Source organism: Martes martes, assembly GCF_963455335.1.
Source record: "Martes martes genome assembly, chromosome: 4".
NCBI lineage: Eukaryota > Metazoa > Chordata > Mammalia > Carnivora > Mustelidae > Martes > Martes martes.
The window spans coordinates 44,667,461-44,685,355 of record NC_137891.1 but is presented as its reverse complement, the minus strand read 5'-3'; the positions used below and the strand labels follow the sequence as shown (position 1 = coordinate 44,685,355).

The window sequence follows — 17,895 nt, the reverse complement described above, 5'->3', positions numbered from 1 at the left end:
GCATAATAAGTGTTTCTCCATCTCCTCACTTTCAATCTATTTCTTTAGGTCTGAAATAAGTCCCTTGTAGGCATCATATATTTGGGTCTTGTTTTGTTTTGTTTTGTTTCGTTTCCTTCCTGTGTCACTCCATGTTTTTTGATTGGGGCCTTTAATTCATTTACATTAAACATTTTTTTTTTTTTTTTTTTTTGGAAGAGAGAGAGTGTGAAGGGGGGGAGGGGCAGAGTGAGAAGGAGAAAGAGAATCTGAAGCAAGGCTCCATGCTCCATGCCAGGCCCCACATAGGGCTCAAACCTGAGATCATAACCTGAGCCAAAATCAAGAGTTGGATGTTTAACTCACTGGGCCAATCAGGCACCCCCAAAATAATTATTGATAAATACATATTTATTGCCATTTCATTACTTGTTCTATAATTGTTTTTGTAGTTTTTCTCTGTTCTTTTCTTCTCTTGCTTTCTTTCATGATTTGCTGGCTTTCTCTAATGATATACTTAGATTACTTCTACCCTTTATTCTTTGCATATCTCCTACTGGTTTTTCATTTGTGGTTACCATTAGGTTTGTATATAACATCTTCTGTATATAGCAATCTATATGAAGTTGATGATCGCTTACGTTTGAACCCATACTTTACTCCTCTCCCTGTTATGTTTTAGGTAGATGGTGTCATATTTTACGTTCTTAGATTTTTTTAATCTCTTGACTGAATTTTGCAGAAATACTTATTTTTACTTCTTCCATGTTTCCTGCTTTTCATACTCTCAGTTACAGTCTTTCCTTTTCACTCAAAGAGTCCCCTTTAATATTTCTTGTAGGGCTGGTTTAGTGGTCATGAACTACTTTCACTTTTGTCTGAGAAACTCTTTATCTCCTTTTATTCTGAACAATAGCCTTGCTGGATAGAGTATTCTTGGCTGTAGATCTTTATTTTCAGCACTTTGAATGTTATCATACCAATTTATTCTGGGCTGCAATATTTCTGCTGATATCCATTGATAGCATTATGGGAGTTCCCTTGTAGTAACTGTCTGCTTTTCTCTTGCTGCTTTTAAATTTTTTATCCCTACTTTTTGCCATTTTAAATACTATGTGTCTTTGTGTGATTTTGGAATGATTTTGTTGGAGCACCACCATGCCTTTTGGATCTGGATATCTGTTTCTTTCCACAGATTAGGGAAGTTTGCAGGTATTATTTCTTAAAATGAATTTTCTATCCCCTTTTCTCTTTCTTCCTCTTCTGGGATCCCTATTATATGAATGTCATTATGCTTGATGGAGTCACTGATTTCCCTAAGTCTATTCTCATTTTGCATAATTCTTTTTTCCTCTCACTTACTCAGCTTGATTACTTTTCATTACTCTGTTTTCTAGGTCATTAATTCATTCCTCTGCTTCCTCTAGCCTGCTATTTATTCCATCAAGTGTAGTTTTAGTTTCAGTTAGTATGTTCTTCATCTCAAATTCATTCTTTTTTATCTCTATGTTGAGGGTCTCATTGTTGTCCTCCACTCTGAAGTCCAGTGAGTATCTTTATGACCATTACTTTAAATTCTCAATCAGGCGTATATCTTATCTCCATTTTGCTTAGTCTCTTGCTGTGATTTTCTCTTTTCTTTGATTTGGAACATATGTCTCTATGTCTGCGTTTTGCCCAAATATCTATATCTTGTTTCTGTTTGTTAGGAAAGTTGGCTATGTCTTTTGCTCTTGAAAGTAGTGGGCAGAGCAGGCACTTTTAACAAGGTAGTACTGGTCTTTATTTATTTATTTATTTTTTAATTTATTTGAGAGAGAGAGAGAGCATAAGCAGGGGAAAGGGCAGAGGAAGAGGGAGAAGCAGACTCTCTGCTGATCAGGGAGCCCAAAGTGGGGCTCGATCCCAGGACTCTGGGATCATGACCCAGGCCAAAGGTAGATGCTTAACTGACTGAGCCACCCAGGTGCCCCAACACTGGTCCTCTTTACAGTGTAGGCCCGATCATTATGGAGACCCATATAGCCAAGGTGCTCTGTGATATGTGTGTTAGTATGTGTGGATACTGCAGGCTGCATGTGCTGGTCCTTTACCACTGGGGACATGCAGCTACTGGGGAGACCTGACCAGCTGAGTCACACCACAAAGTGCAGACAGGAAGTGTTTTAACAAGGTGTTGCATCCTCTGTGGGAGGTAAGGAGACGGTGTTGGCAAGGTTTGTGCCTGTCTTCTAGGGGAGGGGACGGTGTGAAGACTGAGGCAGGCCTAGTTGGTAAGGGGTAGAGCATGGTGTAAACAAGTTGGGTAATGAATGCCAGGACCATGCCAGGGGTCTGGGAAGGAAATGGTGCTTGCCATCTTTTTTGTTCCTAGAGAAGACCCTTAGCAAACTCTGAGATTAGTAACTAACCTCCCTCCTGTGTACCCCAGCCATTTTTCAGACTGCTGCTTCTGTGCTGTATTTCAGTAGGGCTGTTTGTTGCGGTATCTCTTTAAGGATGGGGGCTCAGCTTCCTATGACCCTCTGGGCTCTCCAAGAACTGAGCCTACTGACTTTTAAAACATTCTAGGCTTTAAGTCCTGCTTGTTGTAAGAATTCAAAATTAGTCCCCACTGATTTTCCAAGCCAAATTCTGAAGGAATCTATCTTCCCCATGCTTTCTTATCCCTCTGCATACCCATTGTTCCCTTCCTCCTCCCTGGAGTGGCCAGACCCACAGGGTTTTGCTTCCCACTGTCTCTGCCCTCCCTACCCTCTTCAGTGTACCCTCCTCTTCATTTAGATGCAGAGTTTGTTCTGCCAGTCTTCAGGTTGTTTTTTGGATTATTTGTTCTGATGTGAGTGTTACTTTGCTGTGTCTGTGGGATGAGGTGAGTTTGGGGTCCTCCTACTCTGCCATCTTCCCCAGAAGTCCTAGAATAGTCATTTTAACCTGTTGTATTGCTTATCTGTATTTTTTTATTTATAGTGAACAAATTGTTACTTTAGAAGTAAGTTATTCATTTTTTAATTTAAAATTTTGATATAGCTGTATCTACAGAAAACATGGCCTCACTTTTCAGCCTCTTTGATCTAGAAGTGTAGGTTTTTATGATAAAATTCAGAAGATTTTTAAAGTAGAGTTGGTTTGGGGACATCTGGTTGACTCAGTCAGTTAAGCATCTGACTTTGACTCAGGTCATGATTCCAGGGTCCTGACATTGAATCCCACATTAGGCTAGTGAGTGGGGGAGTCTGCTTCTCCCCCTCCCTCTGCCCTTCCCCCTGCTCATGCTCTCTCTCTCCCCCTCTCTCTGTCTCTGTCTCTTATATAGATAGATCTTTAAAAAATACATTCAGTCTTTGTTAATTTTTTCCCCATGAATCAATTATTACTCACTCATGAACAAAACAGTCAAAACTTACCTACTAGGTCATGTTAAGACCTTAATCTCTTTTGACAAGTTTTTGAGATTTATATAAAGTAATTCATAGAAAATAATAAGCTATATATGTTGTGGTAGGGTTGGGGTAATAGATTCCTTGAATAATCCTCCTATTTAAACATAACAAAAAGGATGGACATATATATATATATATTTTTAAATTCCTTAATGTATCAAGTACCTGGAAAGAAAGTAAAGAGTTCTCATAGGCCAATATCTAAATGAAAGAGGGATCTCAAAGCAATAATCAGTACAGGGAAGCTGGCTTTAATTCAGTGACCTTAAATTTTAGTTTTTAAGACTCTCAGAACACCATGGGTAAGGGAAAAAGCCTCGCTATGCTCTCCCAAGGAGAGTCCTATCTCCATGGTAAGGATTCCAACAAGAAATCAATCAACTGTATAAACTTGGAACCCAAAGGGTTTCACTCTTCACGACAAGGAAAATTACCCCTAATGATACTGAGCACCAAATAAACAAAGGGTAACTGAGAATTATAACTATAACTCAGCCCTTCCTTATGAATTTTCAAGCCAAATTTAAACTTCCTGTTTAGTGAGAATAGCCTCAAACCAAGGATTTAATTTAAAATTATTATAAGGTGCCCTCAGGAACAAGACCAAAGTAAAATCAAATCCTCTTTGAATCCTTTTAATCTTGTCCAACAGGTTTCAAAGATTAATCTTGCAAATAATATGTGCTGATATTATTTAAAAATCTCAACACACAGTTCAAAACCTTATACACTGAAAATATCATGTAGGGGATAAAAATGTTAACATATCATATAAATACATATTGTGGTTAAAAACTGGAGAAATTGAGCAGGAGTATATGAAAAAAGACCAAGAAAATTTGAGAAAGAACAAAAAATAGGTGTGAGTCAAAAATATATAATAACTGAAGTTAATGCATCAGGATACCGTTTAACAGATTAGATATAGCAGGAAAGAGAACAAGAGAACTTGAAGACAAAACTGAATATGTCACACAGAATGTGGCTCAGAAAAACAAAGATCTAGAAAATATAAAAGATTAAGAGACAAGGAATGGAGTGAGAAGCCGCAACATAGAATCAGAGTTCTAGAAGATGAATAAGAGAGTTTAGCAAGAAAAAAAATTTTTTTAAATCAGATTTATGAATCCATAGTTAGGAGATCTATAGAAACCTAACTTGTGATAGATCTGGCAAAAATGTATGGAAGGAGAGTAAAGAGTGAAAAGTTTTTTTATATTAGAAAATTTAACTTTGGCCTCAAGAAGGATTCCATAAACAAGATACAGAACACAATAATGTATCTCTGACATGGTATAACTGAGCACTTTAACTTTATTAAAATCAGGAGCATCTTTAATTCAAAAGATAGGACCTAGAATTTGAAAAGAAAATGAAAAACAGGAAAATGTACTTGCCAAACTCAGCTGTCAAATACTTGTATTAAGAACATTTAAAAGAGTTCTATAAATCAAGAAGGAAAAACCGGATCACATAATAGAAAAAAAAGGGCAAAAATATAGGACCAGTAACTTCAAAAGGGAGCAGAGGAAAGTCCAATAGAGCCTGTGAAAAATCACTGAAACCTCTTTATTTGCTGAAAGTTCTAAAGTACAGTCTCAGATGATTTGTCCAAGCTAGTGGAGGACTTCAAAGGACCCATGCAGAATATTGATCACTTGCACTTTGGAGTTTAAGGGACTTTGGGAAAGATTCACCACGTATTTGTGGTGAACTCGAAAGATCAGAGAGTCTGTGACTACCACTTCTCTGCCTGATGGTGGGTGGAAGAGCATGTCTGCCAGGGGAACAGCCACATGTCCAGAGGGAGTTGGAACAAGGGTTCATTCATGTTGTTTCAGCTTCAGGTTTCTCAAGAGGGAAGAGAAAAAAAATATTAGTACTCTGTTATTTAAGAAGTTTTATTATATTGCATCTAAGTGCTAATTTCTTTTTTTTAATGCTACTTGCATCTGCTGTGTTTCCTGAATCTGAGATCCATAGCTTTGTTCAATGCTGCACAATTGTCAGCTGTGGCCTCTTTCTTCACCTTTGAGAACTCTCTAGAAGGTTAGGCCTTCTCATTTTCTCTATCTCTTCTATCACATATCGTCCATCTTTGTGCTTCTATTTGGATAATTACTTCAGATTTATATTCTAGTTCCCTAATTCTCTCCTTATTTCTATCTAATCTGATATTTAATCTGTCTTTTGAGCATTTCAGTCCTCCCCCGCCCCCCCAAGTTCATACTGCTTCTTTTGAAACCTGCCTGGCCTTCTGTTATAGTCTCTATTTCCTTTCTCATGTTTCAGTTACTTTTTTTTTTTTAATTTCTTTGAGCACTGAAGCATGTTTCTATGAACTCTTTTTTATGATTCTTTTATTCTTTGTGCAATATGGATACATGTTAGATGGAATTTTTTTAGCTGTGAACACTGGGTATTCTGAGAAATGTGGTTTGATGATATATTTCCTAAAGAATATATTTTTTTGTTTATGACAGGTGCCCCAGGATATTACTAATAGAGAACTATTTTAAGTTAGTCTCTCAGTTTAGGGATCCCCTGCATCATGCAGCTAAAGGAATTGAATGTCCAGCTGTGATTGGACCAAGCTTTGGTTATAAGCGTTCAATAATTTTTGCACCCATAGCTAAGCCTGAGACAATTTGTCATCTTTCTTTGTTTATGGATAATGTTCCTTTGTGTGTTCCATTCCATCTCTTCATTTTGGCTCATCTCATCTCCCTCCAAAATTATAATCTGAAACTTGAAGCTTCTGGCTCAATAAAAAAGCTTACAGGATAACAAGGATTTCGGTGCTAGATTACAGCATTATAATCCGTGTGTCTGTTTCCTATTCATTTTGGGCATTGCTGGGGTTTTGTTTTGTTTTGTGTTCTTTCTTAGAAGCTCTGCTATGCATTTAAAATACTTGTCATACTTTAATATTTTTGTAAAAGAAGTGTTTTTTAGGAAGTTTAACAAATTCTGTTGCCGAAAGTGGAGCTTCCGGGAGATTTCTAATGTAAATATTACCTTCCAATTTACCAGTTTTAAAATAAGATATTCAGAACTGATTGTAAATAATCTGTGTAATCATCTAGAAGACCTTTTTACAAAGGAGAATGTAGGTAGATTTTTATAATCCACTGTTATGTGTGTTCCCTGTATAGTTTCCCGTGTGCTGTATGTTGTTAATCACGTAGAAATTAGGGGGTCTTTACTATTTGTAATCCACCCTGGATGTTTTATGTGTGACAGCAGGCTGCATTATTGTAGTTACTTTGTACCATAGAAGCACTTCCACCATGAATGCTTAACTTGTTCTTCATGATGCAAATGAAGATTTTGTGTAAGCCTATCTAGATATTTCTAAAGCAAGCCATAAGACCTTGGCATAGACCCAATTTTAAGAAAGGCATGCTATAGCTATGATTTCAGCTCATACCCAGTTTCTTCTTACATTGACCTGTCATTTTCTTGAACACATAGAAATGTTCAGTATTGTCTCTCAGTATTACATTCCAGACTTTAAAAGGTGAAAGGGGTGCTTGGGTGGCTCAGTCAGGTAAGCAGCTGCCTTCAACTCAGATCATGATCTCAGGGTCCTGGGATTGAACCCCAGCTTGCGGTCCCTGCTCAACAGGGGAGTCTGCTTCTCCCTCTGCCCTTAACCCCCTCCCCTGAGCATATATGCACTCTCTCAAATGAATAAAATCTTTAAAAAAATTTTCTTTAATGTGAAAGACATCAAAGTATGAAATTATAGGTACGAAGAGATTGTCTATTTCTTGTTGTTAGTCATTGCCATATTGAAAGGTAGCAAAACCCCTTATTTCATCAATTTCTAAGATGCATCCATTTTTACATTTTAATGTAAAATTGGGATGCATCTTGTACTTAATGGTGTGTAAAACTGAATTGCAGATATTTTTATTTCCTAGTGGTATATAAAATATAAAAAATACATTTCATAATTAATGGTACTTCATATTTGATGAAATATAATATTTTTATTTTTTAAGACTGACTGGCAAAAATCCTTGCCTATTTGTTATTCTGAAGAAGTTACTATTCTCAGGAATATTTTTTTCCTGAACAAAAATTTACTGGAATGTTTTGGTATTTTATTCATAAGTGAGCCATAAAGGCAAATTAAATCCAAAAATGTGTCCATGCTCATATATATGAAGTATCTACTATTTTCCCATATGTTATGCTGTTTGGAAGTGCTCCTAATATTTTAGTACTTGATTATTCCAATGTCATAGGGTTTGTTTAGATCAAAGACAAGGATATGGCTTTGAAAGTTGAAAGATCATAAATGATGTTTTGAAGATGTGTTTGTCTCTGACAAATTCAGTAACTTAGACATACTAACTGAACATATTTTAAGATTGTGGTTAAAATAGAACTATCCATCTGACGCATACGCTGGTTAGGAGGAGTCAAATTACAAGTGTGTGTTACCCTTGAGGTAGTAGGTGCTTAAAATGTTGTTCAGAGAAAAGTGTGTGAGCAATAAGGTGGAAAGCCGCATATTTAGGGGAAGAAATTTTGATGATATTTTATTATCAACATCAACAAACATAAATTTAGCCCAAATTATGTGTAAATATAGCTCTGTGCTCTTCATGTTGAAAAGAATTTAACATTTGGTTCTATGTTACACTCCAGAAAAACACAGGCTAGCAGTTGAGAAGATAGTATATGAGAGGTGATAAAAATTACTAATTTGGAAGTGTTTACAGATTTTCTTGTCCCACTGCCTGCCAAAGACTCCTGTATTTTATAGCCCTTATCTGTCTACTCCCACAGTGTCTCAAAAATATGAGGATAGTGTATCTCTACCAGGCTAGCTCCTACACGTACCTTAACTTCTATAAAAATAAAATGAAAAGGAGGAAAGTCACACAAATCACATGTAGAACTTAATGATTATAGGCAAAACACTTTTTAAACCACCACCCAGATCAAGAAACTAAACAAACCTACCAGCCTTCCCTGCCCTTCCATGTGCCTTGTTCCAATTATCTTCTCTCCCCCTGGATGTAATGACTAAACAGATTCCTCTAGTAATCATTTCCTTGCATCTTATTGTGGTTTCATCACACAGATGTTCATCTCTAAAAACTATAGTTTAGTCGTGCCCATTTTTATGTGTGTTAACACGTCTTTTAATTTACGGGTTACTCAGCAGTCATTTAGAGAGGTGCTCATGGTCTAGATTTTGCTGATTATCTTCTCATGGTTCAATTCACGTTCTTCTTCTTCTTCTTCTTCTTCTTCTTCTTTTTAAGATTTTATTTATTTATTCGACAGGCAGAGAGGCGAGGAGAGAGAGAGGTGGAAGCAGGCTCCTTGCTGAGCAGAGAGCCCAATGTGGGACTCGATCCCAGGACCCTGGGATCATGACCTGAGCCGAAGCAGAGGCTTAACCCACTGAGCCACCCAGGCGCCCCTCCTGACTGCATTCTAAAATGATACAAGTGACTTCATTTTATTTCATTTTTCACACTTTGCATACCTAGTTTCAATCTTTATATTTCAGAAAAGCATTCTGGAATAATGGCTTCTGGTATTGGTATTGTTCTTTTGATGGTTTCTCTAACTCCTTAAAACTCTTTATAAATGTGTTGAGTATTCCTTGTCTACAATATTTGCTATGCCTTCTCCAGTCTTTTTACTTTTCTTTATTTCCTTTTGATTTTTGAGGACTGCCACTTTTTCATTTTCATTTGTTGAGGTGTTACCTGTAATGTGTATGTGTTCTTGTGTTCCTTCTAATTTAGATTTCATTTCTGAAATAATTTCCTTCTCTAACTCTTGTCTGAATTTTGTCACCTTGTTTCTGAGCTAATCTCTCACTCATGTTGTTCTTTCCTATCTTCAGTTTCTTTTCTCAATGTCTTTTAGCTTGTTTTAAAATACTTGGTTATACTTTTGATCTGTTTTGTGAGCTTTGTCTTTCTGGTGTGCTTTCATTGTCTGCAGGAATGGTGTTCTGCCCTTCAATATCTTTTCTCTTATAACAATACATAGAATTCAACCTTAATAGTTTTCTGTTGCCCAATTTAAAAAAAAATACTAATTTCCCTGACTTTTTCAAAGATGGCTGTATTCAGAGTATTTTTTCTAGCTTCACAGAGCTCCCTTGTAGGTGGTTGTCTTGTGGTATTAAAAAAATACAGTGACTTTCCCTCTGAGAGTTCCTGGCTCTATGCCCATCCCCTACTTTTAACTGAATCTTCTTTTCTTTATCTCTGTGACCATGTCCTGCTCAGCTTTGATTTGACTCCCAGCAGTTTCCCTTCAGTGTGGAGCCCTCCTAGCATACAGTATTAGCTAGTTGAATTTAGGAGTTCACAGGGTTGGTGTCCCTGGTTTGTTGAGTTGGCTGAGCCGTAGACTCTTGATTTCACCTGAGGTCATAATCTCAGGGTCATAAAATCAAGCCCCACATTGGGTTCAGTGCAGAGGCCGCTTGGGATTCTCTTTGTTTCTCTCCCTCTGCCCTCCCCCTGCTTGTGCTATAAATTAATTAATTAATTTTAAAAATCTTTTTAAAAAATGGAGTTCACAGGGCCTCCATGGTTTCTGTCCCTGTAGGCTTTACTAGGCTGTTTATATTCATCCAGTTTTGGATAAATATCTTTCCGGGTTTAGCTGATGTTTTCCAGTTAGCCAGTTGTGCTTTCTAGTGAATATTTGTTGGCTGTTTTTGAATTCTCTTGTCTTCAGGTCTGTCATATATCCCATTACTTCCCTTTGTTTCTTCCCATACATCCGGTGATGCCATCCAGTGCAGATCTTGTGGCTGTCAGTGATTTAGTTCTTATCTACTTGTAATTTGAGTTTCATGATGTTACCTTGAAATCTAGTTTTGTTGCGTTTGTTGTCTGTGGGTTTTTTTTTTTGCTGTTTTTATCTGTTTTGTCTGTCTATGAGAGGATTCCAGGAGTTTCAAAAGTTATGCCCCCCACATGGCCATCTTCCCCAAATCCTCCTGTTACTATTTTTTTCTAGTTTCTACACTTCCGTGATGCAGAATAAGGGAATGGGTCTAGATGAATAGAACCAGAATTTACAGTGGCTTGAGGAGAAGGAAGAAATCTTAGCCAATATATATATGAAGACCTGGGAGACAAAAGAGCAAAGGAAATAAAACAAAATTAAAGACTGAGAAGGAATTTTGAGAAGGTTCTGGAAAATGAAATACCATGGAATAGGTTATGGCTTATAGGATGCAGGGGCAATAAAGGGGAACGTAAGAAGTTGCTGAGATGTATAAATTGGGTCTCCTGTACTACCCTTGCTGAGAAACAAGAATAGAAACACTTTTTAATTAGTTTTGCAGTTGAACACATTTTTAACTGACCTTCTCAAGGACTGAATCCCATGGGTCACAGCTTTAATATAGTAAGAAATATGTGTGTAAAAGTTATATCTTTCTGAAGAAGCAAGGTAGGAAATGTGCAATACAAAATATATAAAGGGGCATCTGGCTGGCACAGTTGGTTAAGTGCCCAACTTTGGTTTTGGCTCAGGTCTCATCCTCAAGGTGGTGAGATTGAGCCCCTCATGGAGCTTCCTGCTTAGCAAAGAGTCTGTTTGGGTTTCTCTCTTCCTCTACCTCTGCCCACGCACACTCGCTCGCTCTCAAATACATACATACATACATACATACATAAATCTTTTAAAAAAATGAAATATATATAGATGGAACTCCAAAATTTAATATTTGTGAAGAGCCTGCTACACACTGAACACCAGCATATATTTATACTAGCAAAATTCTGAAGTGAACTGTTACCACAACATTCAAGCCTTGTGAATTTTCAGCCAATTATCTGTTCGTTACATTTTGTAATATCCTTCCTCCAGTGGGCTGATAGCAATGATGAATATTTATCGGAAACTATAAGGTAGACATCATACCATGTGCTTTACAGGCTGTATTTCATTCAATCCTCACAAGCTTATGAGATTTCCACTGTTCTTATCTATAGTTAGGGAAACAAGGACTTAGGTTGAAAAGTTCTCCAAGCTCCCATTGCTGTTGAGTAGCATAAACACTGATTAGAATGTATGTGTAACTTGAGTCACTGTCTTCAAGCCCAGATTCTTAATCACCACACTGTGTTATTAGATGTGATCAATGGAACCCAGGTCTTCGTCCGTTAGCGATTAACCCTCAAATTTGGGCTTGCTCTGTTTGTATTTCCACATTCAAAGCCAGGATTTTTGTTTGTTTGGGGTTTTTTGCCAATTTTCCACTTGTTTGAAAATTAGTTCTGAACAGAATGGGAGTATTCATTAGGCAAAGACATTCAAGGGGCCATATGTTCTTGTTAGAGTCTCCTGGTATGAAACAGAGCAGTAAGTGGAGCCAGAGGGGGAAAAAAACCTACATGAAATCAGTCTTTGATAAATGCAGGATGAGCTCCCTACAGTGGAGTTTGTCAATGTAAAGTTCTCAAATGATAGAACCCCTCTCTAAAATATTTTTTTATTTCAAACTACAGAATATCTCAACATGGGGTTTAGAAATTATTTCAATTTAAAATCTTAACGTGAAAAAAAGGGGGGCACCTGGGTGGGTCAGTTGTTAAGCATCTGCTTTCGACTCAGGTCATGATCCCAGGGTCCTAGGATCGAGCCTCGCATTGGGCTTCCTGCTCAGGGGAAGCCTGCTTCTCCCTTTCCCTCTCTCCCTTCCCCTGTTTGTGTTCCCCCTCTTGCTGTCTCTCTTGCAAATGAATACATAAAATCTTTAAAAAAAATTATTTCAATTTACTGGTAATTTAATAACATTTTATTCCAGAACTAGAGCCTTATTTCCTCTTTCACTGACCTGAAAATCTGTAATTCCTGTAATCCTTGGGAATCTGCAGCGTGAAAATATCTTAATTTCTTGAACTGCTATCTAAAATTTCTAACTATTTCTCTGTAATTAACCTCAGTCCATTCTTAAGAGTGAATTAAGGACCAGTTCTTTTTTTTTTTTTTAAGGCTTTCATTTGATATAGTATTCTCCCAGCTTAAAAGAAAGGTCATTTAAAATGAAAGTCTAAGAATGTTTACTAGAAATAGGACATGGATAAAGCAGTGAAAGGCAGTTATTATTTTTAAAAAGTAACAGTTTGGGGAAGAGTAGGAAAAAAAATAACCTTATCTTTGTAAAAGTGAATTTTCTCCTGTTCTAAAAGCCCGCACAGCTGTCTCACAGAGGAACAGGGAAAGCTGCAGGGGCTTAGATCAAACGGCGGTCAGAAGCAGTACCCCCTGCTAAATGTGATTGCATCTGAGCTCATAAACAAGAAGACGCTGAGACTGGATGTCACAGACTTGATTAATTTTCAAGTAGGGCAAATACAAACAGGGAAGACTGATGCTCTGATTTTCCTAATTAACTCAGATGATTCATAGTGGTTTAATAGCTGGGATCGCCACTCTTCCATTACACAGATGGGCAGGAGCTTGCTTTCTGAGAAATGATCTGACAATTAAGATGCACAGGCAGGGTCCTAAGAAACCTGACTTTCAAAGGGCTGTGCTTCTAATGCTGGGGTTTTTACTCGAATGAATCCTCACCCTGTTCCAGCTCCATACAAAAGAAAGAGGCAGCTCGAAATGTTCACACTCGGGCTTTCCAAAGGTGCAAACAGAAATATTAATGCTAGTCAACAATTTCCACGTAAAGATTAATTTAACTGACAATTATCAATGATATGAATGAACGTTATTGAGATCTGAGGAATATATTATTAGTCTTCATTTGCCCATATCCTTTTTAATGGACATTAAAGGATTAAACTGTTTCTGAAAAAAGTGGCAGAATCTGGATATCAGGTACTGTGTTGTTTTGTTTTGTTTTGTTTTTTACTGCTTTAGTAGACCAGTGGATGTTCTTTCTGCCAGTCTCTCAAATTCTAGATTTTGCTTGCAGGAACATGTGTTTTAAGCCTTTGGGGAGTTCAGCATGCAAAGATCCCTTTTTGTACCTGCAGAACCAACACATTCGTTGAGAATAGAAAGGGCCATGCTTTGACATTTTCCAGCTTGTTATCTATTTAATTTTCCATCTGCTTCTTTTGCCACTGCCTTCCAAAGGAACATCTGCTGCACATCTGAGAGAAGAGAAGGAGGGAAGGAAGATTGGATTCATGCCACCTGGGTCTGCAGTCCTAAACCTTGGGATTCAGATTAAGGGAAGGGAAGAAGACTAACAAATGGTCCAGAAAATGAAATGAGGACAAACAGTCTGTTAAGAACAAAGCTTTATTTCCATTTATTTCAGAGCCCACATGACCAGGCAAGCTGGACAACAGTGTCTGCCATCAGCAAGGGCTCTGGCAGAGGGAGGCAGCTGGTGTCTGGGGGAAGGCAAGAGCAGTTTCTGGAGCTCAGACGCGCCCTCTGGTGCCTGAATTTCCTCTCCTCACACCTGCAGCTCACATACCCTTTAAGCATTTATGGGGCAGCTACTCCGTTTATGGAGCCAGGCTTTGTTCTGGGCTTTCTGGAGGCAGAGATGATTACACGATATATTTACTATCTTAAAAGAGTCAGCCTAGGGTGAGGGAGATGGGCAAGTAGACAGCACATTACAATATACAATAATAAATTCTGCCCACTGGCTGGAAGCACCGAGAAGGGAAAAGACGTATGTGCTTAATCCTGTGAAGCCAAATGCTGGCTCAAGAAAAGGAGAGGCACTACAGAGACAGTGCCGTGAGCGGAGTCTGGAAGGATGAACAGGAACGTTAGAAAACAAGCTCTTTTTTTCTCCTTAGGATCAAGAAGTAACACATAACAGCCCATCTTCATACTGACTCCAAAAACCGAATGCCCCAAAACCTTAATCCCGCCCACCACCCCTCTCAGTGTCCAAGCATCAGTGATTCTGTCCAACGTACTAGCTGGTTGTGCCATCTCTTAATATTATCTGAAGAATCACTAGTGAGCATAGCAAAGTCCTATCAGAATGAGAGAGAAGTTTTGGTGGAAGAACAATTTGCTGCCACGGAGTCGTCGATTGTTGGATTTTAATTGTCCTTAAATATCGAACTTTGGCATCACCGAAATCTTGATATGTAAGACCACAATAGTCAAGCCAGTTACATTTTTACTTAGGAGTTTCTCTATAATCAAGTATTGAGTGCACATCTGGTATGGGCACCATGAGACACACAGAAATATAAGGCATGACCTTTGAGTCTAGGAAGCTAAAATCTAATTGCGATGATAAGCAATTAGTTCTTTAGTTCTGACATGACAAATACTTAACATTTAACTGAGAAAACATGAGGCTAATGTGAGAATGTTCGGTGAATATATGCTTTCTTTACTTCCCAGGCCCTCTACAAATAGGTGTAAAACTTCATCATTCTTGTAGTCACAGGGTATACCGAGATGTAAATGTAATTAGCATCATCTCTGACTACACTAATATGTTGTCTTGACATTTTAACATATTTTATATTTTTATTTTTTTAATAAATTTTATTTTAAAAATATGCTTTCACAAAATGCGAGTGGCTGGGGAAAAATCAAGCACACCATTTTTTCTGTCACACATTTTCTTTTCAAAAGAAAGCTTTCCTCAGGCGCCTGTGTGGCTCAGTGGGTTAAAGCCTCTGCCTTCGGCTCAGGTCATGATCCAGGGGTCCTGGGATCGAGCCTCGCATCAGGCTCTCTGCTCGGCAGGGAGTCTGCTCCCCCCTCCCCCCCCTCTGCCTGCCTGTCTGCCTACTTGTGATCTCTCTCTGTCAAATAAATAAATAAAATCTTAAAAAAAAAAAAAAAGCTTTCCTCAATTTAAAAACACACTGAGGAATAATTTTTTGAAGTTTTTATTGCTATTAAGTAGCAAGCTATTTGATGAAATTAAATATTTGGTTATGTTTGCCTTGACTTAACTTACAGAAACCCTTAGGTTATTTTAAGCATCTAACGTTTCGGCTTGTGGTTAGTTTCTTAGGTGGAGTTTCAAGGCATTAAAATTTTAAGTTTAAATCAGATCATTAGATATGATAAGAGAATTCCCTGTGTTCATCTGAGAATGGACTTAAACTGATGATCGAAGCATTTCATGATTTCAAAGTAGAAACAAAAGGAGGATTTCTATGGCATTAAGTGATTGGGGCACCAGAAGAAAAATACCAAAGTGATTTCTGTCAGTAGGCCACGATCCATTATGTCCTAATTTAGGGTTGATAGAAACACAATATATTTTTGAGTTGGACTATATGCCTGAGTTATCATCTGATTTGTTAATGAGAAAACTAGGACCCAGGAAGACTAAATAATAACGTCTTCATTTTCTGGGTTTACAACCGTGACCTGAGATTCCCCAGCACATCATAACCTCCAGCATTATCTTGTCACTGTTATTCCTTTGGTTTTATATTTTCATCCATGAAAAAAAATCATTTAGGGACAGAGCTAGATCAATGTGTTTCTTAGCTGAACTCGTATTTATCATCCCCACCCAATACCCTGGAAAATCAGGTTTGGCTGGCTGGTCTTATGACCTGAACGAGTGCTCTGATACCTCTTCCATGCCAGCCTGCTTTTCTTTTCTTTCTTGGTTCTCTCTGAGACTGTAGAAGACAAGAACAGCATAGCACCATACACAGCCCACCTGTCTCCTGAGACTAAACTCGGGCAAGTATAGCTATGGTGTTTGTGATGATTCCTGGTAGACTTGGGGCTGTTTGAAGGCCTGGTGCTTTTGTGGCTGAGTCTGATGCAAATGAGGCTCAGGTAAGTTCCTGAGGGAGGGACAGAAGCAGATTTAGTAAACTGTTTAAATATTCCGTGCTTAACGTTTTCTGAATTGGGGGATAACTACACATAATTTCCTTTGGCTTCAGTATAATACAGAGCGGGCATAATAAATACGTCAAGAAGGAACTAAGCCAATTGCTGAAACGTGACTACATTTAGTTGATAACAGAAAAAATAAACAATGGCATCGTCATTACTTAAATGAAGCACAGAACAAACTCTGAGTTAATCACTTACCAACCTTCTTCACCAGATAATATTCTTTTCCTTTTCTACCAATGCCTGTTCCATAATTCTAGTGGGTTTTTTCCTTTTTCCTAACATTGAGGCAGGTGCACTGGGAGATGAGCTAGATATTCCTATTACCTCTGCAGCTCTGATAGTCAACTCCTGGTGGGTGGGTAGAGCACTGCCCCCACCTCCACGGTCAACATGTCTTCTCTCTTCCTGGTTTCTCCTCAAAGATTAATCTGAAATTGAGGGGTTTGTGGGGGAAAACCATTCCTGGATATTCTTCCTTACCGTACTTCTAATTGCCTTTGCTCTGTCATCCTTAGGACTACCAAGAGGCCTCTAATTTGGAACAATTTGTAACTCGATTTTTATTGAAGGAGACCTTGAATCAGCTGCAGTCGCTCCAGAATTCTCTGGAATGTGCCATGGAAACTACTGAGGAGCAAACCCGTCAAGAAAGGCAAGTTCAATATTTTCATTTATCTCTTTAGCGATGATGGAAGAACAGTTGAGGGGCATCACAATTAAGCTAGTGAAAACTAAAAATGAGAATTAATAAATTTAAAGAGAATAACAGGAGCCTCCTTTGGGTGCTCGCCTTGTATTTGCCTCTAAAAGCAGCCACTCTATTTTTACTGTCCATCATTTATTCAAATTTAAATTGCAAATTTAGTATGGAGAAGACTTTAAAATACAGATGCATTTTACATAGTCCTGACTCTTCAGCAGGCTACAGTCTACTAAGGCATGAAGAGTAAAACCATAATGTAAGATGCGAAGTGATACACATCATACAGAAGGGGAAATAAGGTGCCAAGGATGTAGGAAGAGTAAAAGATTGCAGATAGGAGAAAGACAAATTCATGGGATTTCCTAGCGATATTTGGGCTCATCTTGCAAATGAGTATTATGTGAAAGTGTGGAAATGGTAGAGACTTAGAGGCTAAGTGAACCGGGATGTACCTGGAGACTTGGGCATAGAATCAGCCTATTTATTTAAGGAAGTGAAAAGTGAATGGTAGGGAAAGATTTCAAAATTCAAGACCACCAATTAATATCATTGAGAGGATAACTAATGCTATTATAAGGGCTATGTGAATAAGAGTGTTAATGCTAAAGAGGAACCTGAATTAGAACTGTGTAAAGCAGACATCAAAATTATTCTAAACAGTTGGTACTTTCTTGAGTTGCCATTGTTTACACCTTGCAAGCTAGAGAAGGGCTTGGCAAAACTCTGGCTTATGCAACATATTTTGCATGTGTTACTTCAAACCTACACATATGACCATCTAACTTTTGCATTTTAAATTAGAGAGAACCACACAGGAACTTTTTTGAACAGGCTGATAATAGACTGCTCAGTAGGGCCAATTTTTCTAAACAAACTAATGGATACGTAATTATTAGGACATCTCAGAAAAACAGTGGAATTTTCAAACATGTGTTTACAACGTCAAAATGAGTG

General features: G+C 37.9%; 1 protein-coding gene across 1 annotated transcript in view; it reads left to right on the top strand.

Annotated features, from left to right (window-relative positions):
* NECAB1 (N-terminal EF-hand calcium binding protein 1) overlaps positions 1-17,895 on the top strand; it is a 187,207-nt gene that overhangs the window by 118,900 nt on the left and 50,412 nt on the right. The window contains exon 6 of the mRNA XM_080802579.1: positions 16,754-16,890. Coding sequence (XP_080658705.1) covers positions 16,754-16,890 — 137 coding nt within the window. The remainder of the gene's footprint in view (positions 1-16,753; positions 16,891-17,895) is intronic.